We start from the raw sequence: 27,935 nt of genomic DNA on the forward strand, positions 1-27,935 counted from the left end.
GCGTGGTTCCATGGTGTTTATACTTGCGCACTATTGTTTGTACAGATGAACGTGGTGCCTTCAGGCGTTTGGAAATTGCTCCCAAGGATGAACCAGACTTGTGGAGGTCTACAATTTATTTCTGAGGTCTTGGCTAATTTCTTTTGATTTTGATTTTATCAAAAGAGGCACTGTGTCATGCTGGTGAATGAGGACCCAAAAGCGACTTGGCGAAAACAGAGTATTTAATCCAGAATAAACTTTACAAAACAAAAAGCATAATACTACACGTAAAGACAAGAACAGACTGGAGACTTGATCGAGAACTGCAGGTTGCCTCGGGAAGGCACTTGAACCTAGCAGACTCAGACACCTGCTCACCACGCAGCATCTGAGGAAAACACGACACGACAGGGCAAAACATAGACACAGCACGGTGAATTATACATGAGGATCCGACAGGGCAGGTACGGGAAACAAGGAGTGAAATAGGGACTCTAATCAGGGAAAAGGATCGGGAACAGGTGTGGGAAGACTAAATGATGATTAGGGGAATAGGAACAGCTGGGAGCAGGAACGGAACGATAGAGAGAAGAGAGAGCGAGAGAGTGAGAGAGGGAGGGGGAGAGAGAGGGATAGAAAGAGGGAAAGAACCTAATAAGACCAGCAGAGGGAAACGAATAGAATGGGAAGCACAGGGACAAGACATGATAATAAATGACAAAACATGACAACTGAGTTTGAATGTAGGCCTTGAAATACATCCACAGGTACACCTCCAATTGACTCAAATTATGTCAATGAGCCTATCAGATGCTTCCAAAGCCATGACATAATTTTCTGAAATTTTCCAAGCTGTTTAAAGGCACAGTCAATATCGTGTGTGTAAACTTCTGACCCCATGGAATTGTGATACAGTGAATTATAAGTGAAATAATCTGTCTGTAAGCAATTGTTGGAAAAATTACTTGTGTCATGCACAAAGTAGATGTCCTGACAGACTTGCCAAAACTATAGTTTCTTAACAAGAAATACATGGAGTGGTTGAAAAATGAATTTTAATCACTCAAACCTAAGTGTATGTAAACTTCTGACTTCAACTGTACACACAGTTTTCTCTCTCTCTCTCTAGGGGATGTTGGCTTGGAGGTTTATGCACTCACTGTTAGTGATGACACACACTCACACACACACACACACACACACACACACACACACACACACACACACACACACACACACACACACACACACACACACACACACACACACACACACACACACACACACACACACACACACACACACACACACACACACACACACACACACACACACACACACACACTAACAATTTGAATATAAAAACAGTTACTGTGCATTTCACAGTATTTGTCATACACAAGTACAAGTATACCCCTGCTGTCCCTCTGCCTGTGGACCCCTGGCTACTCTCTAGACGTACTGTGTAATATTAACCTCTTGCTCCTACCCGACACGCAGGCGTCCCATCTAGACATCTGGAAATGCAAATGCGCTACGCTAAATGCTAATAGCACTCGTTAAAACTCAAACGTTCATTAAAATACACATGCAAGGTATTGAATTAAAGCTACACTCGTTGTGAATCCAGGAAACAAGTCAGATTTTTTAAATGCTTTTCGGCGAAAGCATGAGAAGCTATTATCTGATAGCATGTAACACCTCAAAAGACCCGCAGGGGACGTAAACAAAATAATTAGCATAGTCGGCGCTACACAAAACGCACAAATAAAATATAAAACATTCATTACCTTTGACCATCTTCTTTGTTGGCACTCCTAGATGTCCCATAAACATCACTATTGGGTCTTTTTTTTCTCGATTAAATCGGTCCATATATAGCCTAGATATCGATCTATGAAGACTGTGTGATCTAGGAAAAAAATAGCGTTTTATAACGTAACGTCATTTTTTTAAATTAAAAAAGTCGACGATAAACTTTCACAAAACACTTCGAAATACTTTTGTAATGCAACTTTAGGTATTAGTAAACGTTAATAAGCGATCAAATTGATCACGAGGCGATGTATATTCTATAGCTGTACGTCTGGAAATAATGTCCGGGTAAATCTCAACCAAAATATCCGGTCGAAGACCGGAAGAAAGGCGCTGCCTTGTGTCCGTTTGACCAAGAAACAAATCGTAGGCAAATGACAAGACTGTTGACATCGTGTGGAAGTTGTAGGTATTGCAACCTCGGCCCCATTTAATGTGGATCACATTCAACAATGGGTTCTAGTGGCGCATGGATATATTTTCCCATTTTCAGTGATCAGATTTTCCTGCGCTTTTCGATGAAACGCACGTTCTGTTATAGTCACAGCCGTGATTTAACCAGTTTTATAAACGTCTGAGTGTTTTCTATCCACACATACTAATCATATGCATATACTATATTCCAGGCATGAGTAGCAGGGCGCTGAAATGTTGCACGATTTTTAACAGAATGTTCTAAAAAGTAGGGGGTAGGAGTAACAGGTTAATTAACACACATCCCATGTTAATGTCTTTCCTTCTCCAGTGATCCACTGGGTCGGAGCTGCTATGCTGCCAGTAGTAAGGAGAGAGAGATGAAGAGAGAGAGAGATGAAGAGAGAGAGAGAGAGAGAGAGAGAGAGAGAGATGAAGAGAGAGAGAGATGAAGAGAGAGAGATGAAGAGAGAGAGAGAGAGGGGAGTTGTACCTGGCATAGGGTCAGACCTCCCCCTACCTCGCTACTGATCCCCCCCTTCACACTCTCACTCGGCCCCAATGCCACCCAGAATGACAGAGACGGATTGTCAGTCTGACTGAAGGTGAGGTTTGTGTGTGTGTGTCTGCATCTGTGCTAGTGTGTGCGTGTCTGTGTGAAGGTGAGGCAAGGTTGCTGCAGTGGAGAGAAGCGAACACCTTTACGCCAGCTCTCTGTCCGCTGGCAGGGGAGGAGAGAGGGCATCAGCCTGGCATAAATTACATTTATACACCAGAGAGAGAGAGAGAGAGATGCATAGGATCGTCTCAGCTATATTTAGTCCAGTATTACTGAAGCTGTTTTATACTGTAGAATAGAATATAATATTATTATTATTATAATGTTGTGGGTACTCATATTTGTCCTATTTCACACATGTACAAGTCAATACACGTGTGAACTGGATTTTATTTAGTTGCGTAATGACGCACTTCCCCTGAGACATCCTCGGAGAGTTGGGTCACGGACAGGGTCACCATTGTTCAGCAGCCCTGGAGGAGTTAGGTTTAAGGGCCTTGCTCAACAGATCAACACATTTTTCACATTGCCGACACAAGGATTCAAACTGCCGACATTTCGGCTGCTAGCCCATTGCTCAAAACGCTAGGATACCCAAATGAGAAGAACGACCCGAGCCCTATGCAGATAGTCTACTGGGTGAATTGCCACAGGGCCCAGACGTGAATAGCTCCAGCTTCTCTGTTGTTGACATCTAGACTACAGAGAGACACAGAGCTACTGATTCTTCACATTACATTACAGTCAGTGGAGATGATGTGACTGGTAGATGAATCAGCAGGGCAGAGTGGCAGACTGTCTGGGAATGACCATATGAATGTACTCAAGGAAGGATTTGAATGAGGTTGAATGTGATACATGGAGTTGACTGATTTGAATGTGACATGATTTAAAATGAAGAACTGACTGATTTTAATTAGGTTTATGTGATATTAGTTGATATGAGTTTAGAGTGTAGCTCGAAGGAAACACTGTGAAACATATTCATCTCTATTCACACTTCTGTATGCCATTGTCCCAACTGTTGACCAGGCTGTTAGAGCGGCAATCTGACCTTGTTACCTTACAGAACGCCCTGGTTGGTTTAAAAATTGTACTTAATGTGGGAATGACGAAATACATGATGTTCTGCAGTTCTCTCCAGAATGTTCCAGATGGACTAGATATTTATTCACTGGATGATTCTCCCAATGATCGGATTCCCGCCTACAAATATCTGGGCATTTGGATTGACAAAGAGTTCATGTTTAAAAAACACACGGATTAACTAGTGAAAAAGCTAAGATTTAAAGTGGGTTTCTTTTTTAGAAATAGATCATCCAGGCTGTATCACAACCGACCGTGATTGGGAGTCGGGCGCGGTGCACAATTGGCACAGCGTCATCCGGGTTTGAGCGGTGTAGGCCCTCATTGTCAATAAGAATTTGTTCTTGCCTAGTTAAATAAAGGTTACATTTAAATATACTTGATAAATAAAAACATATACCAAATTCATTTAAGGACCAAAAAACTGACAGCTGTACCATATAAATTGCAAAATATTTGGGAATTGATTTTCAATGTACCCATTCCATTTATGACACGCAAAACAACGCCAGATTCAAAACTTCACATTTTTCAATTTAAATTACTATACAAAATTCTTGTAACCAATAGAACGTTTATATATTTTTTTATTTCACCTTTATTTAACCAGTCAGTTGCAAATTCTCATTTGCAACTGCGACCTGGCCAAGATAAAGCATAGCAATTCGACACATACAACAACACAGAGTTAGGTAGAGTGATGGGCTGTTTATAGATGGGCTATGTACAGGTGTAGTGATCTGTGAGCTGCAGCTGGTGCTTAAAGCTAGTGATGGAGATATGTCTCCAGCTTCAGAGATTTTTGCAGTTCGTTCCAGTCATTGGCAGCAGAGACCTGGAAGGAAAGACGACCAAAGAAGGAATTGGCTTTGGGGGTGAGCAGTGAGATATACCTGCTGGAGCGCGTGCTACAGGTGGGTGCTGCTATGGTGACCAGCGAGGTGAGATAAGGGGGAATTTACCTAACAGAGACTTGTAGATAACCTGTAGCCAGTGGGTTTGGCGACGAGTATGAAGCGAGGGCCAATCAACGAGAGCGTACAGGTCTCAATGGTGGGTAGTGTATGGGGCTTTGGTGACAAAACGGATGGCACTGTGATAGACTAGTGTTAAGTAGTGTGTTGGAGGCTATTTTATAGATGACATCACCGAAGTCGAGGATCGGTAGGATGGTCAGTTTTACGAGGGTATTTTTTATTTTTATTTTTAAATTTTACCTTTATTTAACCAGGTAGGCAAGTTGAGAACAAGTTCTCATTTGCAATTGCGACCTGGCCAAGATAAAGCAAAGCAGTTCAACAAATACAACGACACAGAGTTACACATGGAGTAAAACAAACATACAGTCAATAATACAGTATAAACAAGTCTATATACAATGTGAGCAAATGAGGTGAGAAGGGAGGTAAAGGCAAAAAAGGCCATGGTGGCAAAGTAAATACAATATAGCAAGTAAAACACTGGAATGGTAGTTTTGCAATGGAAGAATGTGCAAAGTAGAAATAAAAATAATGGGGTGCAAAGGAGCAAAATAAATAAATAAATTAAATACAGTTGGGAAAGAGGTAGTTGTTTGGGCTAAATTATAGGTGGGCTATGTACAGGTGCAGTAATCTGTAAGATGCTCTGACAGTTGGTGCTTAAAGCTAGTGAGGGAGATAAGTGTTTCCAGTTTCAGAGATTTTTGTAGTTCGTTCCAGTCATTGGCAGCAGATAACTGGAAGGAGACGCGGCCAAAGAAAGAATTGGTTTTGGGGGTGACTAGAGATATACCTGCTGGAGCGTGTGCTACAGGTGGGAGATGCTATGGTGACCAGCGAGCTGAGATAAGGGGGGACTTTACCTAGCAGGGTCTTGTAGATGACATGGAGCCAGTGGGTTTGGCGACGAGTATGAAGCGAGGGCCAGCCAACGAGAGCGTACAGGTCGCAATGGTGGGTAGTATATGGGGCTTTGGTGACAAAACGGATTGCACTGTGATAGACTGCATCCAATTTGTTGAGTAGGGTATTGGAGGCTATTTTGTAAATGACATCGCCAAAGTCGAGGATTGGTAGGATGGTCAGTTTTACAAGGGTATGTTTGGCAGCATGAGTGAAGGATGCTTTGTTGCGAAATAGGAAGCCAATTCTAGATTTAACTTTGGATTGGAGATGTTTGATATGGGTCTGGAAGGAGAGTTTACAGTCTAACCAGACACCTAAGTATTTGTAGTTGTCCACGTATTGTAAGTCAGAGCCGTCCAGAGTAGTGATGTTGGACAGGCGGGTAGGTGCAGGTAGCGATCGGTTGAAGAGCATGCATTTAGTTTTACTTGTATTTAAGAGCAATTGGAGGCCACGGAAGGAGAGTTGTATGGCATTGAAGCTTGCCTGGAGCGTAGTTAACACAGTGTCCAAAGAAGGGCCGGAAGTATACAGAATGGTGTTGTCTGCGTAGAGGTGGATCAGGGACTCACCAGCAGCAAGAGCGACCTCATTGATGTATACAGAGAAGAGAGTCGGTCTAAGAATTGAACCCTGTGGCACCCCCATAGAGACTGCCAGAGGTCCGGACAGCAGACCCTCCGATTTGACACACTGAACTCTATCAGAGAAGTAGTTGGTGAACCAGGCGAGGCAATCATTTGAGAAACCAAGGCTGTCGAGTCTGCTGATGAGGATGTGGTGGTTGACAGAGTCGAAAGCCTTGGCCAGATCAATGAATACGGCTGCACAGTAATGTTTCTTATCGATGTCGGTTAGGATATCGTTTAGGACCTTGAGCGTGGCTGAGGTGCACCCATGACCAGCTCTGAAACCGGATTGCATATCAGAGAAGGTATGGTGAGATTCGAAATGGTCGGTAATCTGTTTGTTGACTTGGCTTTCGAAGACCTTAGAAAGGCATGGTAGGATAGATATAGGTCTGTAGCAGTTTGGGTCAAGAGTGTCCCCCCCCTTTGAAGAGGGGGATAACCGCAGCTGCTTTCCAATCTTTGGGAATCTCAGATGACACGAAAGAGAGGTTGAACAGGCTAGTAATAGGGGTGGCAACAATTTCGGCAGATAATTTTAGAAAGAAAGGGTCCAGATTGTCTAGCCCGGCTGATTTGTAGGGGTCCAGATTTTTCAGCTCTTTCAGAACATCAGCTGAATGGATTTGGGAGAAGGAGAAATGGGGAAGGCTTGGGCGAGTTGCTGTTGGGGGTGCAGTGCTGTTGACCGGGGTAGGAGTAGCCAGGTGGAAAGCATGGCCAGCCGTAGAAAAATGCTTATTGAAATTCTCAATTATGGTGGATTTATCAGTGGTGACAGTGTTTCCTATCTTCAGTGCAGTGGGCAGCTGGGAGGAGGTGTTCTTATTCTCCATGGACTTTACAGTGTCCCAGAACTTTTTTGAGTTAGTGTTGCAGGAAGCAAATTTCTGCTTGAAAAAGCTAGCCTTGGCTTTTCTAACTGCCTGTGTATAACGGTTTCTAGCTTCCCTGAACAGCTGCATATCACGGGGGCTGTTAGATGCTAATGCAGAACGTCATAGGATGTTTTTGTGTTGGTTAAGGGCAGTCAGGTCTGGGGAGAACCAAGGGCTATATCTGTTCCTGGTTCTAAATTTCTTGAATGGGGCATGTTTATTTAAGATGGTTAGGAAGGCATTTAAAAAAAATCTCCAGGCATCCTCTACTGACGGGATGAGATCAATATGTTTGGCAGCATGAGTGATGGATGCTTTGTTGCGATATAGGAAGCCAATTCTAGATTTAATTTTGGATTGGAGATGCTGGAAGGAGAGATTACAGTCTAACCAGACACCTAGGTATTTGTAGTGGTCCACGTATTCTAAGTCAGAGCCGTCCAGAGTAGTGATGCTGGACGGGCGAGCAGGTGCGGGCAGGGATTGGTTGAATAGCATGCATTTAGTTTTACTTGCGTTTAAGAGCAGTTGGAGGCCACAGAAGGAGAGTTGTACGCCATTGAAGCTCGTCTTGAGGTTAGTTAGCACAGTGTCCAAAGAGGGGCCAGAATTATACAGAATGGTGTTGTCTGCGTAGAGGTGTATCAGAGAATCACCAGCAACAAGAACAACATCATTGATGTATACAGAGAATAGAGTCGGCCCAAGGATTGAACCCTGTGGCACCCCCATAGAGACTGCCAGACAACAGGCCCTCCGGACAACAGGCCCTCCGATTTGACACACCGAACTCTATCAGAGAAGTAGTTGGTAAATCAGGCGAGGCAATCATTTGAGAAACCATTTTAGAAACTTTAGAGTGTTTCCTATTCAAATCTACTAATTATATGCGTATCCTAGCTTCTGATCCTGAGTAACAGACAGTTTACTTTGGGCACGCTTTTCATCCGGATGTGAAAATGCTGCCCCCTATCCCTAAGAAGTTTTAACCCACTGTTCCTAGGCCGTTATTGAAAATAAGAATTTATTTTTAACTGACTTGTCTAGTTAAATGAAGGTGAACAAAATTAAATAGGCTAGTGATTTTGCTTTTCATACTCATCTTGTTGGCTGACGAAAAGTAAATGTGGGCAGTTCTTCTGACATCTTCAGTATGGCCGTTGATGCCTCCGGGAAATTTGAGACCTGACTGAAACACCAAAAAAGTGTTTTCACACAACTCTCTTAAAAACACAATTATTCCCATTGAAGAACCACTTTGGGTGTTCCAGAGTACTTCCATTCTGTTTTTAAATCAATTCAGTGAATTAGAACACATCCATTGGGTTTACATTTAAACTCCCTCCAAACACCAGATCTCAGCTTAGATAGAGAGCAGCGGAGAGAGATAGAGAGATAGAGAGCAGCGGCGGCCACTGATTGGCTGAATACCCGGGGCGCCAGATGGTTTGGTTTGTCAGCAAAGCAGTATGACAGAAATATGATGCCAAGTTCTTGAACTGCCTGTAGTTTCTCTGAGAAGATGTATGAAGTGATCTGTGCATTTGAACAACAGCATCAGTACACCTACACTACATTTCCAAAAGTATGTTGACATGTGCTCGTTGAACATCTCACACCAAACTTTACAGTTGGTAGTATGAGAGCGAGATTGGGGAGGAAAGGAAGAGAGGGAAAGAGAGAGAGAGAGGGAAAGAGAGAGAGAGAGAGAGAGAGAGAGAGAGAGAGAGAGAGAGAGAGAGAGAGAGAGAGAGAGAGAGAGAGAGAGAGAGAGAGAGAGAGAGAGAGGGAGGGAGAGAGAGGACAAGAGAGAGAGAGAGAGAGAGAGAGAGAGAGAGAGAGGACAAGGGAGAGACAAGGGAGAGAGAGAGAGAGAGAGAGAGAGAGACTTTGACTTTTGGTCTTTCTTTATTGAAACATTCTTAATTCATTTAAAACTCACCCCCCACTCCTAAAATAAATAAAAATATATCATACATGTACCATACTCACCTTTCCATCTACCACATGATACAAATCACCATACACAAAAACCCTCTCCTACAACCGTATATCCAAAACATCTTCCCCAGCAATACAGACAGCCCCCCCAACACACCATATCTCCTCAAACATCTCCACACATTTAATCATTTTATAGAACTCAAACTCAACCCTAAGGCGCGCAGAGACCATCCCATTAAACAGTAGTAAAGGGTCTGTTATCCCCCCACCTTTGACCCTGTTCCTCCTTGTTAACCAAATAGCTAACTTTGCCTGAGCAAACAGAAAATTCAACAAAACACATTTTTCTTTCTCCTTACTTCGAATACCTGTATCCCATTATAAACATCCCAACAGCAAAAACCACCCCCAACCTGTCACACAGACATTCCAACAGAGACATTAATGGCATTAACCTGGTGCACACAGAAAACACATGAATTACAGTTTCTTTCATTTGACAGAAAGGACACCCCTGCTCAATTCCCGGATCAACCCGTGCCAACCAGCTGTTAGTGGCCAGGGCTCCATGAAGAACCCTCCACTGATAATAATAATAATAATAATAATAAGGTCCCCTGACCTCTTTGGTACTGGGGGTTTGTAGAGCGCCCTCCATCTAAAACCCACCATACTCTCCGCCCCACATACCCCCTGCCACTGATGTGCCTTCACTCCTGTTAGGCTTCTAATGCTCCTCACCTTAACGCAGAGGTTGTAGAGGGCTTTACCTCCCACCCCCTCAAACTCCCCCAGGCTCGGAGTGTTAAAATTTAACAAGTCCTCCAGACCCCCTTGCCAGTCTCCAGTCTCTGCCGTCACCTGCAGTGGCGGGAACATTGGTGGCCCCTCTCCCTTTGGCCTCTCAAACACCCCCCTTACCGTCTCAGACAGTGCCTCCTGGACCTCCTCCAGGAATCTCTCCAGCAGCCTAAGAGACGTTATTCCTGTTTGTTGCTCCAAGACCTCCGGGGTTTTCCACCCCTCCTCTCCCAGCAGTCTCAGGTCACCCAGCCTTTGTAAACCCCCTGCCATCAGTTGCCTCTGCAGGGTGGCCGACTGAACCGATCTCAAAGGGATGGCTGGGTTGTGGAAGATGGGCTCCTCCCACACCCACTGCCCAGGCTCCACACCCCCTTCTCGTGTGGGCCTTAGCAGCTGCCAGGCCCTCAGCACCGCAGAGTAAAACTCTGAGAGACCTGCTGTACTCGGCCTCTCCAGCTTCATGAGGAACAGCTGCCGGTCCAACCCTAATCCGCCAGCTCTCCTCAGCAGCGCGCATGCTGGTTCCCTCCAGCCAACATCAGTGTGGTACAGCAGTCTCTGCACCGCCTTTAGTCGGAAAGCAGCCATCCTGCTCTCCAGTTCCACCAGGCCCTGTCCTCCTTCGTGGACGGTCATGTACAAAACTGCTGCCTTCAGCCAGTGATGTCCCGACCAAAAACAGTCCACCAGCTTGCGTTGCAGGTCTGCGAGCAGACCGGCGGGGGGGGGTTGAGGACAGCCAGTTTATGCCACAAGGAAGATGCCACCAGGTTGTTGATTATCAGCACCCTCCCTCTATATGACACTTGGGACAGGAGCCACCTCCACCTGGCCAGTCTTGACACCACTGCCTGTGTCAGCCCCTCCCAGTTCTTGCTGACCCACCTCTCCGAGCCCAGGTACACCCCCAACACTTTAAGCCCTTCACAACCCCACTGCAAACCCCCTGGAAGCAGAGGAGGAGCCCTATCCCCCCATGCCCCACATAACAGAGCTTTGCTCTTTCCCCAGTTTCCTTAGCTGATGAAGCTCCCTCGTACACCTTCAGACTGGTCTCTAGTTCCTGCATATCTTGCCCATCCCTGACCATCACAGAAACATCATCTGCATATGCTGAGACTGCAATTCCTGTCACCACATCCATGCCTGTCCAGCACACTCCCCGCAGTCTCCTGCGTAGCAGTCCTAAAAAAGGCTCAATGGCTAGTGTGTACAAGTGCCCAGATAGAGGGCATCCTTGTCTAATGCCCCGTCTCACCCAGACTGGCCTACTGAGCCCCCCTCCCACCTTAACCATACATGACGCCCCAGCATACAACAGCTTCACACAGGTCACAAAACTCTTCCCAAACCCAAACACAGACATCACATTAAACAGATACTCATGATCCACTCTATCAAAAGCCTTCTCTTGATCTAAAGAGACCAGTCCAAAGTTCACATTAGAACCTCTCGACAAGTCCAACATGTCTCTAATCAAGAACAAGTTGTCCGTGATTGAGCGTCCCGGTACACAATATGTCTGGTCCTTGTGTATTATAGAGTCCAGATGGGACTTCAGTCTGTTAGAGAGGACCTTGGCAAAAATATTGTAGTCCGCACAGAGTAATGCCACAGGCCTCCAGTTCTTAAGTTCACACAAGTCCCCTTTTTTGGGCAGGAGAGTCAGAGCCGCCCGACGGCAGCTCATCGGCAACTCTCCTACCCCGACGCATTCTCGCAACACGCAAAAGAAATCCTGTCCAATTGTTCCCCAGAATTTTTTGTAAAATTCCACTGGAAGTCCATTGACCCCGGGTGCACGACCGGAGGACATCTGGGTTACTGCCTCTGCCAGTTCATGTGACAACAGAGGAATGTCCATTTCATCCCTCTGTGCCAGAGAGAGCTTAGGGAGTCCTGCGAACAAGACCTGAGCAAACATAGGATCACACATTTCTGCCCTATACAATTCAGTATAAAACTCCACAGTCCGCTCCCGCATCTCCCCCACCACAGAGGTCACCCGCCCATCAGACAGCCGTAGACAATGCATACCCTTGGCTTCACTGCTCTGTCTTTCCAAACCAAAGAAGAAGGAGCTGGGAGCATCCATCTCCTTGAGCATGGAGAACCTAGCTCTTACAAGTGCTCCCTTTGCTTTAACCTGGAAAAAACTGCCCAGGTCCCTACGTAATTCAGCTAAGTTAGCCTGGAGGCCTACATTGCCTTGCCCCACCATCTCTACCTCCATCTCACTAATACACCGCTCTAGTTCCCCCAATACTCTCCTAGCCTCTGAGGATGAGAGAGCTGTGTACTGTTGACAGAATTGCCAAATTTGCACTTTCCCCACATCCCACCACTGACTCAGAGACTCATACTCCTCTCTTCGCTGCCCCCATCTTCCTCAAAAAGTCTGGAAACCTGAGCAAAAAGTGGCATCTTGTAAGAGCTTTACATTGAACTTCCAATAAGATGCCTGGCGGGGCCCTGGTGAAATAGACAGCCGAGCCATGGTTATGTGGTGATCCGAAAACCCCACTGGGAGAATGGTAGCACCCAGCAGCCTATTGCTCTGATTCCTGGACATGTAAAAACGATCAAGTCGAGCTGCACTCACCCTAGCCCCAAAAACCTTCACCCACGTATACTGTCTTGTGTTTGGATGTTTAGTTCTCCAAACATCCACTAGGTCAAACTGATTAAAGATGTCCCTTAACACTCCCACTGACACTGCATGAGGCTCTTCCCCATTTCTGTCTTTTGTAAAATCCATTGTACAGTTCCAGTCACCTCCGATCACCAGCGTCTCCTCAGGCGCTACTTGTGAGAGTTCCTGTCTAAGACTCCCAAATAGAACCCCTCTTTCTCTCCCTGTGTTAGGCGCATACACATTTATAAAGACAAAACACATGTTGTTAATTTCTGCTTTAACAACAAGCAACCTACCCCTACACACCTCCTTTGAGGAGCAAATTTTTACAGCCAGACCCGGTGCAAAAAGGACTGCCACCCCTGCACTAAGATTTGTCCCATGGCTCAACACACTTGCCCCTTTCCACCAGAGCCCCCAATCAACTTCATTCACCACATCACTATGCGTCTCCTGCAGAAACAACACCTGTACTTTTTTTTGTTTCACATATTCACTCAACACACTCCTTTTTCCCGCATCTCTGGCGCCATTTATATTGAGAGAGCCGACCCGAAGAGTCTCCATAAGAAGTGGGAGAAAAGCCAGCAGAGAAATAGACCAATAGCAAAGCTCAAAAAGCCCCAGTGTCAGTAAGAAATTAAACATTTAAACAGTGTCTGAAGGTAAACCTTTACACACTGTTGTGACCCACTTCCTCAACCTAAACCGTTTCCTGGGTGAGAGGACACCATGCCCCTCATTTCTCATAGCATGTTGTACTGATCTTACAAACTTTCTAGGATCAGGAAAAAAAGCCTCAAGATTAACTTTTTCCCCTTAGTCTCATTCAGGAACCTTGTCAGTTCTCTCAACGTGTACTTAGACCCCTCTGGTTGACTGGCTGTCAGCTCCGGGCCAATTGAAGAGGAGTCTGAAAAAAATACCTCCTCATCCTCTTCCTCAGACTCACTTTCCTCCTCTTCTCTATCTCCCACCCTGACCACCTGCCCTTTCTCTCTGGTTAGGGCCTCACCCACAGCAACAGGCAACATTTCCATGGTGCCTTTGTCCACACCCTTTTTCTTTTTCCTCTTGACACCCTCCTCCTCCCCCCCTAATCTCTTACACTTCCCCACTATACTCTCCTCATCCACTAGAATAACCTGACTAGACGCAGTATCATCTGCACCACCCTCCATAGCATGACTAGGGCCAGCCTCTGCTACACCACCCTCCATAGCATGTCTAGGCCCAGCCTCAGCTACCCCACCCTCCATAGCATGACTAGGGCCAGCCTCAGCTATACCACCCTACATAGCATGTCTAGGCCCAGCCTCAGCTACCCCACCATCTCTAGCCTGACTAGACCCAGCCTCTGCTTCTCCACCATCTCTAGCCTGACTAGACCCAGCCTCTACTACCCTACCATCTCTAGCCTGACTAGACCCAGCCTCTGCTTCTCCACCATCTCTAGCCTGACTAGACCCAGCCTCTACTACCCTACCATCTCTAGCCTGACTAGACCCAGCCTCTGCTTCACCACCATCTCTAGCCTGACTAGACCCAGCCTCATCTACACCACCATCTCTAGACTGACTAGGCCCAGCCTCTGCTGTCTGCATCTCCTTACCCCCTGCATTTTGACCTCGATTTCCCCCCCTTGCGCTCGTACCCTCCCCTTGTCTATGGCCTTTATGTGGGCACGCAAAGCTCTTGTGCCCCAAATCCCCACATTCAAAACACCGTAGACTATCTGTGCTGGCAAAACCTGCATAGAGCCCCTCCCCATGCCTCACTTTAAAATGCACATTTAGCTGTTGCTCATTATTGTTCAGAAACATAAACACTTGCCTCCTGAATGAAACAACGTGCTTAACGGCATCTGCCTGAAAACCTGCTGACAGTACACGGAAACCGCTAGCAAACTTACCAAAACGACTCAGCTCTTTCCTAATTTGATCATCCGTAATAAACGGAGGCAAATTTGCCACTACAACTCTTGTTGAAGGGGTAGAGAGAGGTGAAATTGACACCAACACATCCCTTACAAATATTCCGCTAGCAATTAGCCTACCGACCAAATTAGCCCTTTTCATGAACACAACCACAGCTTTGTTCATTCTAGAAGCAGAATGTATAAACTCAGCTCCTACCTGTTCACCGACCGCGAGCAGAACCTCCTCCACCTTAACTCCGTTCTCAGGAACACACCTGAACCCATGCTGTATAGACAGCGTCTCCTGCGCGCTAGGCTGAGAATCCATTGCGCACACTAGACCTTGCAACCCCCAGGAACGTTACTCTGTCCTCTTCCACCCTAACTTTGAAAAAGAAAATTGGGATACCGCTAAAAACAAATATTGCATTAACCCTCCACCATAGAAAATAACATGTAAAGAAAAGAATAGAATCAAGAAAGTTAGTTAGGATAGAGCTTTCCACACCAAACACTCAAACTCCAAAAACACCCAGCATGCACCGAGAGAGAGAGAGAGAGAGAGAGAGAGAGAGAGAGAGAGAGAGAGAGAGAGAGAGAGAGAGAGAGAGAGAGAGAACGAATAAAGAGATAGAAGTCAGCCAATCTGACTATGCAGCCATGGTGTGGTGTATCCCATCTTGTTAGCCGGGATGATTTCTGCACATCTCCCACGTTAAGAGAATGCAGTGGTATGCTTTGTGTTCAAAGGAAAAGTCTCTCCGGAGTTATAGCCTTTATTAAAGCACTGACAAGTCCTCTTATATGTGGGATTCTTCCCTCTCCCCGGAGACACTTTTCTTTTCTTAAATCAACTATCACGCTAGTGTTAATATATATGTCCAGGGTCCTCATTGCGCTATAGGCCGTCGGTGATATAAAACATGTATATCCTGGACTGGTAATTGTATCTTTAGTGTACTTGAGTAGAACAAATGTGTTTCTCCCATGGCTGTGCTAATGTGATAAAGGGAAAAATTGGCAGTTCATCAGAGCTTCTGCTGAGACGGGGGCAGGGAGAGGGGGGGATGGAGGGATGGAGAGAGAGAGGGTTAGAGGGATGGAGAGGGAGAGAGGGATGGAGAGAGAGAGAGGGATGGAGGGAGGGAGGGAGGGATTGAGAGGGAGAGAGGGATGGAGGGATGGAGAGAGAGGGATAGAGAGGGATGGAGAGAGAGAGAGGGATAGAGGGATGGAGAGGGATGGAGAGAGAGAAAGAGGGATGGAGGGATTGAGAGGGATGGAGAGAGAGAGAGCGGGATGGAGGGGGAGAGAGGGATGGAGAGAGAGGGATGGAGGGAGAGAGGGATGGAAGGATGGATGTCTCTTTCTCTCTCCTCTATATCTCTCTCTCTCCTCTATACCTCTCTCTCCTCTATACCTCTCTCTCCTTCCCTCTCGCCTCTATACCTCTCTCCTCTATACCTCTCTCTCCTGTCCTCTCTCCTCTATACCTCTCTCTCCTCCCCTCTCTCCTCTATACCTCTCTCGCCTCTATAGCTCTCTCTCCTTCCCTCTCTCCCTTATACCTCTCTCTCCTCTATACCTCTCTCTCTCGCCTCTATAGCTCTCTCTCCTTCCCTCTCGCCTCTATACCTCTCTCCTTCCCTCACTCCTCTATCTCTCTCTCTCTCCTCTATACCTTTCTCTCCTTCCCTCTCTCCTCTATACCTCTTTCTCCTCTATACCTCTCTCTCATGCCCTCTCTCCTCTATACCTCTCTCCTTCCCTCTCTCCTCTATACCTCTCTCCTTCCCTCTCTCCTCTATATCTCTCTCTCCTTCCCTCTCTCCTCTATACCTCTCTCTCCTCTATACCTCTCTCTCCTGCCCTCTCTCCACTATACCTCTCTCTCCATCCCTATCTCCTCTATATCTCTCTCTCCTCTATACCTCTCTCTCCTTCCCTCTCTCCTCTATACCTCTCTCTCCTCTATACCTCTTTCTCCTTGCCTCTCTCCTTTATACCTCTCTCTCCTTCCCTCACTCCTCTATCTCTCTATATCTCTCTCTCTCCTCTATACCTCTCTCTCTTCTTCCCTCTCTCCTCTATACCTCTCTCTCCTTCCGTCTCTCCTCTATACCTCTCTCTCCTTCCCTCTCTCCTCTCTACCTCTCTCTCCTCCCCTCTCTCCTCTATACCTCTCTCGCCTCTATACCTCTCTCTCCTTCCCTCTCTCCCTTATACCTCTCTCTCCTCTATACCTCTCTCTCCTTCCCTCTCTCCTATATACCTATCTCTCCTCTATATCTCTCTCTCCTTCCCTCTCGCCTCTATACCTCTCTTTCCTCTATACCTCTCTCTCCTTCCCTCTCGCCTCTATACCTCTCTCTCCTTCCCTCTCTCCTCTATACCTCTCTCCTTTCCTCTCTCCTCCATACTTCTCTCTCCTCTATACCTCTCTCTCCTTCCCTCTCGACTCTATACCTCTCTCTCCTTCCCTCTCGCCTCTATACCTCTCTCTCCTTCCCTCTCTCCTCTATACCTCTCTCTCCTTCCCTCTCGCCTCTATACCTCTCTCTCCTTCCCTCTCTCCTCTATACCTCTCTCTCCTTCCCTCTCGCCTCTATACCTCTCTCTCCTTTCCTCTCTCCTCTATACCTCTATATATTTCTTTATCCTCTTCCCCCTCCTCTCTTTTCAGACAGTGATATTTCACTCCTCTCTTGGCCCTGGCCCTGCTTTATACCAAATCCTGTGATAATGTAACAAATTATAAATGGGAAAACATTTCTGCTTCATTTAAATTATAAGAGTCAATCACACAGAGAGGACGAGACAGAACCATAAATAAAACATGGAGAGGAATGCGGGCGTGTGTGTGTGTGTCGGTCCGTAGCCTCATCCAGCAGCACAGGAGTATCTCTCCTCATGATATCTCCATCCCTTCTTCCCTCCCTCCATCTCTCCTTCCTCTGTTGAGTGTCTCTCTCCCCTCTGACAGCTCTCCCAGCCCTGGAATGAGAGTGTGTTATCAGTGAGTGGTGTGTCAGTCACAGTGGGGGAGAGGAGTGGAAGGGTAGAGGAGGGGGCTGAGCTAGGTCAGCGGAGGCCGCGGGGGCTTGTTTGGAGTGTCAGAGACACAGGCCTCTGTATCCTGTGCGTGCGACGTCTGTGTGTGTGTGTGTATGTCAGAGTCGGAGGCCTCTCTATCCACTGTGTGTGTGTGTGTGTGTACGCGTTTGTGTGTGCTTATGACAGGCTCCTCTATTGAGCTAGTGTCATCTGCAGGGCAGCAGGAAAGGGCATCTGTTCTAATGTCCAGTCCTAATACCCACTAATATCATACATCCTAATAGAAATCTTAAGCTCTCCGTCTGTTCCCGGCCTGTTTGCACAGTAATGTATTTACACATCCTCAGCTCAATGCATTTATTGTAATACGCTCTGGTTAAGGCTGTCTGCTAACTGACATCAATGTAAATATAGAATAATTCCCTTCCTCTGTGTGTCGAGCATACTAATAAACTAATGTAGGGTAGATCTGATACAAATCTGCTCGGATTCACTCCTCTGAATATCTTCTGTTGCCAAATCAGCCCATATGGGATCTCATTTAAAAACAGCTGTCGTGTCTTTACTATGGATTAAATGATATCACATGCTATTTTATGAAATAAATTCTCTGTAAATAATATTACCTGATTACCTTAATATTACCTATTACCTTAATATACCTTAATATACCTAAATAATCACACAGAATTACATATACACAGGATGGATCATATATTGATGACTAATTATGTCATAAAAGAAACGTCCCTAGCGGACAAAACCGATATGACGGCTGGTTACACAAAGAAAAGGGGGTTGGGTTTTAATGAAAGCGCGGGAAGACTGAGGAACAAAATGATTGGGTCTCTATCGGACCTTATTAAGCTATGCCATCGTAAATACAGAATCTTATGCATTCTAAATATCCGCCCATTCGGTAAAAGGAAAACGCAAGACATATATTTACTCTGAGCTGCGCTTTGATAGATTTGTCGAAGATGGAAGGCTGGGTTGCCCAGCAGAGAACTCCTTTGTCCTTTAAAGAATATTTCTGGGTGGATATGTTGTAGTACCCTGTCGTTCTGAAGAGATTGTCCATCCTTTCCTAGGCCACGCACGTTTACAGCTGTTGCTGATGACTCCACGTCTAGGATGTATCACTTCTTCAGTGAATAAGAGTTCAGAGTTCATACCAAGTTGCCATACAATAAGCTCATGCTATATTCTGGTTGGTGTAGTCATTCATCCATCCAGCGTGGCGATCGTCACCTCCACGTTGAAATTCGGCCCCTTCTAAATATATGGACATCGGTCCCACGTCATCGGGAACACAAGGTTAATTTCCTTAGGTTGTGGTTGTTCAACCATTCGCAACCAGAGCTCACGCTGAGGTTGGCTTAGTTCAATGTGAATTGGGTCAAGGTGGCTCTTATAGAAATGTACAAAAGGGGTTGGTTCATCCTTTCCAACCAATGCCTATTCACGTGGGCGTCGCCACTGATTGAGCATATTTTACTTATGAAAACAATTCTCTCATTTTAAAAGATAAAATTACATTTAATCTTTTCAGAAATAGTTCCATATTTCAACATTTATATTGCACAACAGTTGCATGTGAATCTGATAACTAGAATGTGTAGACTTTCCAGGATACAGTTTGTCATCCTATCATCAGTAATAATGTCTCAGACGACAACTTATCTGACATCATATTCTTTAAGTACCAACAAACACTTTCAACTGGTTGGATTACATAACGTGTGTTCTTTTCCCCAACCTTTTGATGTTACACATTTACATTTAAGTCATTTAGCAGACGCTCTTATTACACTACTCTCTCTATGTTAACAAAGGGCTTCCCAAGAGTCCTTTCTGTAGAGTGGAGAGAAAAAGGGGGAAAGGTATTTATGGAGGGTCACCCCCTCTTCAAGGGGGTGACACTCTAGACCCAAACTGCTACAGACCTATATCTATCCTACCTTGTCTTTCTAAGGTCTTTGAAAGCCAAATTAACAAACAGATTACCGACCATTTCGAATCCCACCGTATCTTCTCTATGCAATCTGGTTTCAGAGCTGGTCATGGGTGCACCTCAGCCACGCTCAAGGTCCTAAACCGCCATCGATAAGAGACATTACTGTGCAGCCGTATTCATCGACCTGGCCAAGGCTTTCGACTCTGTCAATCACCACATTCTTATTGGCAGACTCAACAGCCTTGGTTTCTCAAATGATTGCCTCGCCTGGTTTACCAACTACTTCTCTGATAGAGTTTAGTGTGTCAAATCAGAGGGCCTGTCGTCCGGACCTCTGGCAGTTGCTATGGGGGTGCCACAGGGTTCAATCCTCGTGCCGACTCTCTTCTCTGTATACATCAATGATGTTGCTCTTGCTGCTGGTGATTCTCTGATCCACCTCTACGCAGACGGCACCATTCTGTATACTTCTGGCCCCTCTTTGGACACTGTGTTAACTAACCTCCAGACGAGCTTCAATGCCATACAACTCTCCTTCTGTGGCCTCCAACTGCTCTTCAACGCAAGTATAACTATGCTATTCAACCGATCATTGCCAGCACTTGCTCGTCAGTCCAGCATCACTACTCTGGACGGCTCTGACTTAGAATACGTGAACATCTACAAATACCTAGGTGTCTGGCAAGACTGTAAACTCTCCTTCCAGACTCACATTAAGCATCTCCAATCCAAAATTAAATCTAGAATTGGCTTCCAATATCGCAACAAAGCATCCTTCACTCATGCTGCCAAACATACCCTCGTAAAACTGACCATCCCACCGATCCTCGACTTTGGTGATTGCATTGCGACCTGTACGCTCTCGTTGGTTGACCCTCGCTTCATACTCGTCGCCAAGCCCACTGGCTACAGGTTATCTACAAGTCTCTGCTAGGTAAAGCCCCACCTTATCTCAGCTCACTGGTCACCATAGCAGCACCCACTCATAGCACGTGCTCCAGCAGGTATATCTATCTCACTGGTCACCCACAAAGCCAATTCTTCCTTTGGTCGTCTTTCCTTCCAGTTCTCTGCTGCCAATGACTGGAACAAACTGCAAAAATCTCTGAAGCTGGAGACTCATATCTCCCTCACTAGCTTGAAGCACCAGCTGTCAGAGCAGCTCACAGATCACTGCACATGTACATAGCCCATCTGTAAACAGCCCATCTATCTACATACCTCATCCCCCATACAGTATTTATTTATTTATCTTGCTCCTTTGCACCCCAGTATCTCTACTTGCACATTCATCTACCATTCCAGTGTTTATTTGCTATATTTTAATTACTTTCCCACCATGGCCTATTTATTGCCTTAACTCCCTTATCTTACCTCATTTTCACTCACTGTATATAGACGTTTTGTTTTATTTTGTTCTACTTTATTATTGACTATGTTTAGTTTATTCCATGTGTAACTCTGTGTTGTTGTATGTGTCAAATTTATATGCTTTATCTTGGCCAGGTCGCAGTTGCAAATGAGAACTTGTTCTCAACTAGCCTAACTAGTGAAATGAAGGTGAAAAAAAAATTTAAATAGAAAAAAGTACACCTCCCCCAACAGGGCAACGTCATGAGACAGCATATAAGTAAATCTTAAGTAAAATTCAGTGATTTTCCCCGAATGGAGGTGTCATGACGTTGGCGTCTTTGGGTATAGCAAGCCCATCCCCTCTCCCTGCCTCCCCCCTGAGTGAGTATGATACTGTTTGTATAATTGTGTTTTCCCCAAGGTGTCTACAGCATTGTGACATCTTTTCAGGCATTTCCATTGAAGAATGGCTGTAAGGGACCATATATAGCATGTGGTCACATGGTGTCTCCCGCAGAAAATCTTGCGTAAAATACTGAGGTAGCCATTTTTGCAATCGCTTCTTATGAGAAACCAATTGCCTCGACGGATATATTATAGAATATATATGTTAAAAACACCTTGAGGATGGATCCTAAACAGTGTTTGCCGTGTTTCTGTCGATATTATATTTGCAGTATTTTCCGGTCGATTTCTCAGCCAAGGATGATGAAGAAACGGGAGCTATTTCGCCTACAAAAATAATATTTTTTTGAAAAAAGGAACATTTGCTATCTAACTGGGAGTCTCCTGAGTGAAAGCATCTGAAGTTCTTCAAAGGTAAACAATTTAAGTTGGTTGCTTTTCTTATTTTCTTATATTCGATAATATATCCACCGGGACAATTGGTTTCTCATTAGAAGCGATTGGAATAATGGCTACTTCTGTACTTTACGCAAGATTTTCTGCGGTAGCCATCATGTGACCACGCTCAATGTATACGTAGAAAGCGTAAGCTCATTTGTAGCCCATTCACAGCCATATAAGGAGTCATTGGCATGCAGCGCTTTCAAAATATGGGGCACTTCCTGATTGGATTTTTATCTGGGTTTCGCCTCTAACATCAGTTCTGTTGCACTCACACAGTTTTGGAAATGTTAAGAGTGTTTTCCATCCAAAGCTGTCAATTATATGCATAGTCGAGCATCTTGTCGTGACAAAATATCCCGTTTAAAACGGGAACGTTTTTTATCCAAAAATCAAAATACTGCCCCCTAGTTACAGAAGGTTAAATTGTTAGAATTATCACTCTGTAGTGACTTCTTAGTCGACCCCCACTTCCCCTTTTGTCTAACAAGCCGCGATGCCAGTTTAGCACACTAGGGCGCATTCTCCTATCATTTCATGTAACCACATTTACCTTGTTTGTTTGTTTGTTTATATATGACTGTGAATAACTTAGTTAGTAATAAATAAATGATTTAAGACAATTGATATATGGATGACTCATAGTGAAGACTGGGTTCGTGCAGATAACCAACAATTTACATTTGGAATGAGACTAACGTGAGGTACAGTAAATAATTCATTAATTCAAAGAATAATTGATCAGATAAAATATCTGAAAAGTTATTTTAGGAAATGATATCTTTGTAATCTGACTATTTTTCCTTGGTGCCCCGACTTCCTAGTTAATTAGTTACGTTATTAATCAGTTGATCGCGTAATACTAATTACAGAGAATCTTTGATAAAAACTATAAGTCTTCAGTTAATGATAGTAAAGACACAACAGAGGGAATAAGCAGGAAATCCGGAATCTGCTTATCAGGATTTCTGAAAAACCCGGGAATTTGGGAAAGTTACAGGAATTTTGCAACCTTTATAAAGGCCTATAATGTTTGTAAAGGTATTCCATACAAAATCACAGAGAGCTAACTGGAAATGACTCTAAAAGAGGTATAGAGGAGAGAGAGAGAGAGGTATAGAGGCGAGAGGGAAGGAGAGAGATTCACACAACAGGAACAGCCTTATCATTCACACTGACATAAAGACTCAGCTTATTACTACCTCGATCTCTCTCTCTCTCTCTCTCTCTCTCTCTCTCTCTCTCTCTCTCTCTCTCTCTCTCTCTCTCTCTCTCTCTCTCTCTCTCTCAGATAAACTAATGGGTTAGAGGGACAGGTCAGACAATGGGACGTTCTACCACACACACATACACACATACACACACATACATACACATACACACACCCATACATACACACACACACACAAAATGTACACACATACACTTACACACAAACACACACTGAAAGCGGAGAGCTTTTAAAGCTGTTTATTTGCCTGTGTCCAGTGATCGGTGCTCAGTGAGTCATTAAAAGCTTTCCACTGCCACTGGCCAGGCCTTGGGTTAATCTGCGCCTGTAAAACACACTGTTCTACTGCACAGCTACATTCAATGGACTGGCTGTGAGAGATGATGTGAGTGAGAGAAAGGTGAGAGAGGCAGATAGCTTACAGCTGAGAGAGAGACAGGTAAGAAAGACAGGTAGGAGGCAGGTGATAGACAGGTGTTAATCTGGGCCGCTCTCTACAGCACCTGCTGTCAATGGGACAGGTGAGAAATAGAAGTGGGGGAAAGAAGAAGAAGAAACTCGAGGGTCTCTTGAAGCAACAGTAGTTGAAAAAAGAACCAAGGCAGCAAAGAGGTAAAAAAGAAGAAGAGAGAAAAAAAACATTTTCTAAAACGAACAAAGGACTTCGGGGTTTCAAAGGGGCGCGTGGCGCTAAGCAGGATGAAGCTCTTCCCAATTCATTTACATCACCATGACAACTCTTCAGATCTCCACGCATGCCATTGGCTGGTTACAGATTCCAAGAGCGGCCTTCTCTCTACGTCCTTCCCTTTCTCCGTCTTTCCGTCTCTCTCTCTCTCGCCGTCTCCGCAGTCTTCAATCAGCCGTCATGAAAGTGCAAGTCTTAAGTATCTTCCAGACAGACAGTTGTTGAGTCGAGCCGAGTTCCGCCTTGCCTTCATCCACAAAGAGGTTTTGGGCCAGACTTATTTCCCCTGCACCTTTTTCAACTCCTCTAAAGAAGCGAGGAGAGAAGAGGCGGATAGAAAACACTTGAGAGAGAGGGGGAATGTGTTAGAAAAGAGAGAGTGGTTTTATCTGTGCTACCACAGAGCATGCTTGCCAGACACAGCAAGAGTGGGAGAGGGGGATAGACAAACATTTTGAGAGAGAGGGGAGAAAGAGAGAAGAGAGGGGAGAAAGAGAGAAGAGAGGGGGACGTCGAAGTTTTCTAAGGTTTATGAACATATTTCTCTGGAGTTTTGATCTGAATAGAAGCAGTTGCTTTGCCTGTGTTTGTGTTTTAATATTCATGGCTGGGGTGAAGATTGGTTTTGGTCAACAGGAAGCTCATTTGTGGCTGAGGTTTTAGAATGAGGGGGTTTCTGGTAGGAAAATAAACTGGAAGATTATCACTGTGTATAATTCACTCAGACTGAATCCTGAAGGCTGCTGGGCTATACATCTTACTCTCCTTCAGGGATAGGATCCCCACACTGTTAGATACTCCTTATAAAGCTTGTATCAGGACAAGGACCAGGAGATGGTTCAAACTTTGTCATTGAAATGTTAACTTTTTAACGCTTCACTGTATAAAACTGAATTAAAATGTGTCAAGCAGAGAATAAAGTAATGTACAGTGTCAAGGACAGAATAAAGTATTGTATAGTGTCAAGGACAGAATAAAGTATTGTGTAGTGTCAAGGATGGAATAAAGTAATGTATAGTGTCAAGGACAGAATAAAGTAATGTATAGTGTCAAGGACAGAATAAAGTATTGTATAGTGTCAAGGACAGAATAAAGTATTGTGTAGTGTCAAGGATGGAATAAAGTAATGTACAGTGTCAAGGACAGAATAAAGTAATGTACAGTGTCAAGGACAAAGTAACATTGAGTTATGTTTGATCCACTGTGTAATTGTGCATTCTAATTGGTCCACAGGTGCATGGCAAAAGCGTCAGTCTCTTCCTGGATGGACTGGAGGAGGACGGCACGCCCTTTGACACTCAACATCTGACCTCACCCATCTCTGACATCAGAATGGACAGTACCATGAGAGTCGGACTGAGCTCTAACGGTAACAACAAGATAACATATGATGCATATATACATTACTTATAGTACATGGTATGTACACCTGCCTAGGGAAATACCATGGAAATACATGGTGTAGGAACAAATTGCAACATTAAGGTAGATCCATGCAATCTAGGGCATAGATGGACACCCCCAGAAGGGTTATGAGCTAAGAATCACACAATAAAGTGTTTTGAAGTGAATATGATCAATTGTGTCAGGTATTTCCTTTACAGCCTCCATCAGGGTCAATAGAAACACACTGAAAATGATCGACAACAGAGAATGAAATCTTTAGTGCGCTGGTCACCGACTGATCGACTGGCCGATCTGCAAGGCATTCCTAGTCGATCATCAAACATTTCTGTAGAAAAGCCAATGATAAAGGCTTGCATTCCTTTTCACGGGTTGTGCTGTTGGCAGTAGGTGCACTTGATTCAGAAGCCCTGCACACCAGGCAGGCAAAGTGATCCATGTTGAACCATTTCATTTGTTTGAAAGGCAAAACCCTGCCTACCTGGGAACTCGGAAATCTCAGACTTCCAACTTCAGTGCGTTCAAGGCCACTGTGATCCATTTGAGCGGTCATCCAACTCGGAATTCCAACTCGGAAACTCATCTTTCTAGAGCTCCGACTTTTCGGCCTGGAGATGACTGACATCGTGATTTGACCTCGTTTTTTCCCCCGAGTTCCCAGTTGTGCTGAAAGCTCCATGACAGATGCAGGCACCATCAGTCCAGTAAAATAAAAAAGCAAATGATTTGTTAATTGTTTAAATGTATGCTCAGCTGTGCCTCTCAAGTGCTACACCAACTAGATCTCGGCTTGCTTTTTGACTACGAAAGTGATCTGGAAAAATCGGCAGTGTATCAAATATTTGTTCTCTCCACTGTACATACTACCTCAATTGGGCCGATCAACCAGTGCTCCCGCACATTGGCTAACCGGGCTATCTGCACCACCCGCCAACCCCTCTTTTACGCTACTGGTACTCTCTGTTCATCATATATGCATAGTCACTTTAACCATATCTACATGTACATACTACCTACTTTTATAGCCTCACTACTGTATATAGCCTGTCTTTTACTGTTGTTTTATTTCTTTACTAACCTATTGTTCAGCTAACACCCTTTTTTCACTATTGGTTAGAGCCTGTAAGTAAGCATTTCACTGTAATGTAGCCTGTTGTATTCGGCGCCTGTGACAAATATACATGGATTTGATTTGGAATTTACTTAAATTATGTCAATTAGCCCATCAGAAGTTTTTAAAGCCATTTTCTGGAATTTTCCATGCTGTTTAAAGGCACAGTCAAATTAGTGTATGTTAACTTCTGACCCACTGGAATTGTGATACAGTGAATTATAAGTGAAATAATCTGTCTGTAAACAATTGTTGGAAAAATTAATTGTGAAATGCACAAAGTAGATGTCCTAACCAACTTGCCAAAGCTATAATTTGTTAACAAGAAATTTGTGGAGTGGTTGAAAAACTAGTTTTAATGACTCCAACCTAAGTGTTTGTATACTTCCGACTTCCAACTGTATTTCTCAACGAATTGGCGATGGCACTAGAACAGTCTGCAGAACCCTGCCTCCCCTTGCTAGACTCTGAAGTCAAATGTCTACTGTTTGTTGATGATATGGTGCTTCTGTCCCCAACCAAGGAGGGCCTACAGCAGCACCTAGATCTTTTGCACAGATTCTGTCAAACCTGGGCCCTGACAGTAAATCTCAGTAAGGCATAAATACTGTTGTTCCAAAAAAAGTCTAGTTGCCAGGAACCACAAATACAAAATTCTATCTAGACACCATTTCCGTAGAACACACAAAAAAACGATACATACCTTGGCCTAAACATCAGCACCACAGGTAACTTCCACAAAGCTGTGAACGATCTGAGAGACAAGGCAAGAAGGGCCTTCTATGCCATCATTAACTGTGTGTCTCTATGGTTTATCTGACTGTTACCTGTGTGTCTCTATGGTTTCTCTGACTGTTAATTGTGTGTCCCTATGGTTCCTTTGACTGTTAATTGTGTGTATCTATGGTTCCTCTGACTGTTAACTGTGTGTCTCTATGGTTCCTCTGACTGTTAATTGTGTGTATCTATGGTTCCTCTGACTGTTAACTGTGTGTCTCTATGGTTTATCATGTTTAAACCTGTTACGGCTAGACGTTCCGCTAACTGTTATGGCTAGACGTTCGAGGGCTTTACGGCGAAAGCAGACCATGCGATTATCTGAGGACAGCACCCCATCATACAAACACATGAAAATCATATTTCAACCAAGGAAGTGTGACACAAAAGTCAGAAATAATGGATATATTTCATGCCTTCCCTTTGAAGATCTTCTGTTGGCACTCCAATATGTCCCAGAAACATCACAAATGGTCCTTTTGTTCGATAAATTGCTTTGTTATATCCCCAAAATGTCCATTTATTTGGTGCGTTTGATTCAGAAAAACACTGGTTCCAACTCGCCCAGCATGACTACAAAGTATATAATAAGTTACCTGTAAACTTGGTCCAAACATTTCAAACAACTTTCCGAATCCAACCTTAGGTATTTTAAAACGAAATAATCGATAAAAGTTAAGACGGAATATAATGTGTTCAATAGGAGATAAAATGAAAGTGGAGCGAGTTCCAGGTTGCAAGCACCAAACAAAAAGTACACTTGGCTTGACACTCAGAAAGGAAAGGGCTACCTCTTAATTTCTCAAAGGAAAAACATCAACCAATTTCTAAAGACTGTTGACATCTAGTGGAAGCCATAGGAACTGCAACCAGGTGCCTCCTAAATCTAGTTCCCCATAGAAAACTAATTGAAAACATGGTGATCTCAATTTTTGTTTTGTCCTGGATGGTTCGTCCTGCCAAA

The 27,935-nt window shown here is 44.5% G+C and overlaps 1 protein-coding gene across 1 annotated transcript in view; it reads left to right on the plus strand.

The window, feature by feature from the left end:
- LOC124001293 (usherin-like) overlaps positions 1 to 27,935 on the plus strand; it is a 471,917-nt gene that overhangs the window by 25,811 nt on the left and 418,171 nt on the right. Inside the window, 1 exon segment of the mRNA XM_046307964.1 lies at positions 24,913 to 25,048. Coding sequence (XP_046163920.1) covers positions 24,913 to 25,048 — 136 coding nt within the window.

This window comes from Oncorhynchus gorbuscha, linkage group LG17 (genome assembly GCF_021184085.1).
Source record: "Oncorhynchus gorbuscha isolate QuinsamMale2020 ecotype Even-year linkage group LG17, OgorEven_v1.0, whole genome shotgun sequence".
NCBI lineage: Eukaryota > Metazoa > Chordata > Actinopteri > Salmoniformes > Salmonidae > Oncorhynchus > Oncorhynchus gorbuscha.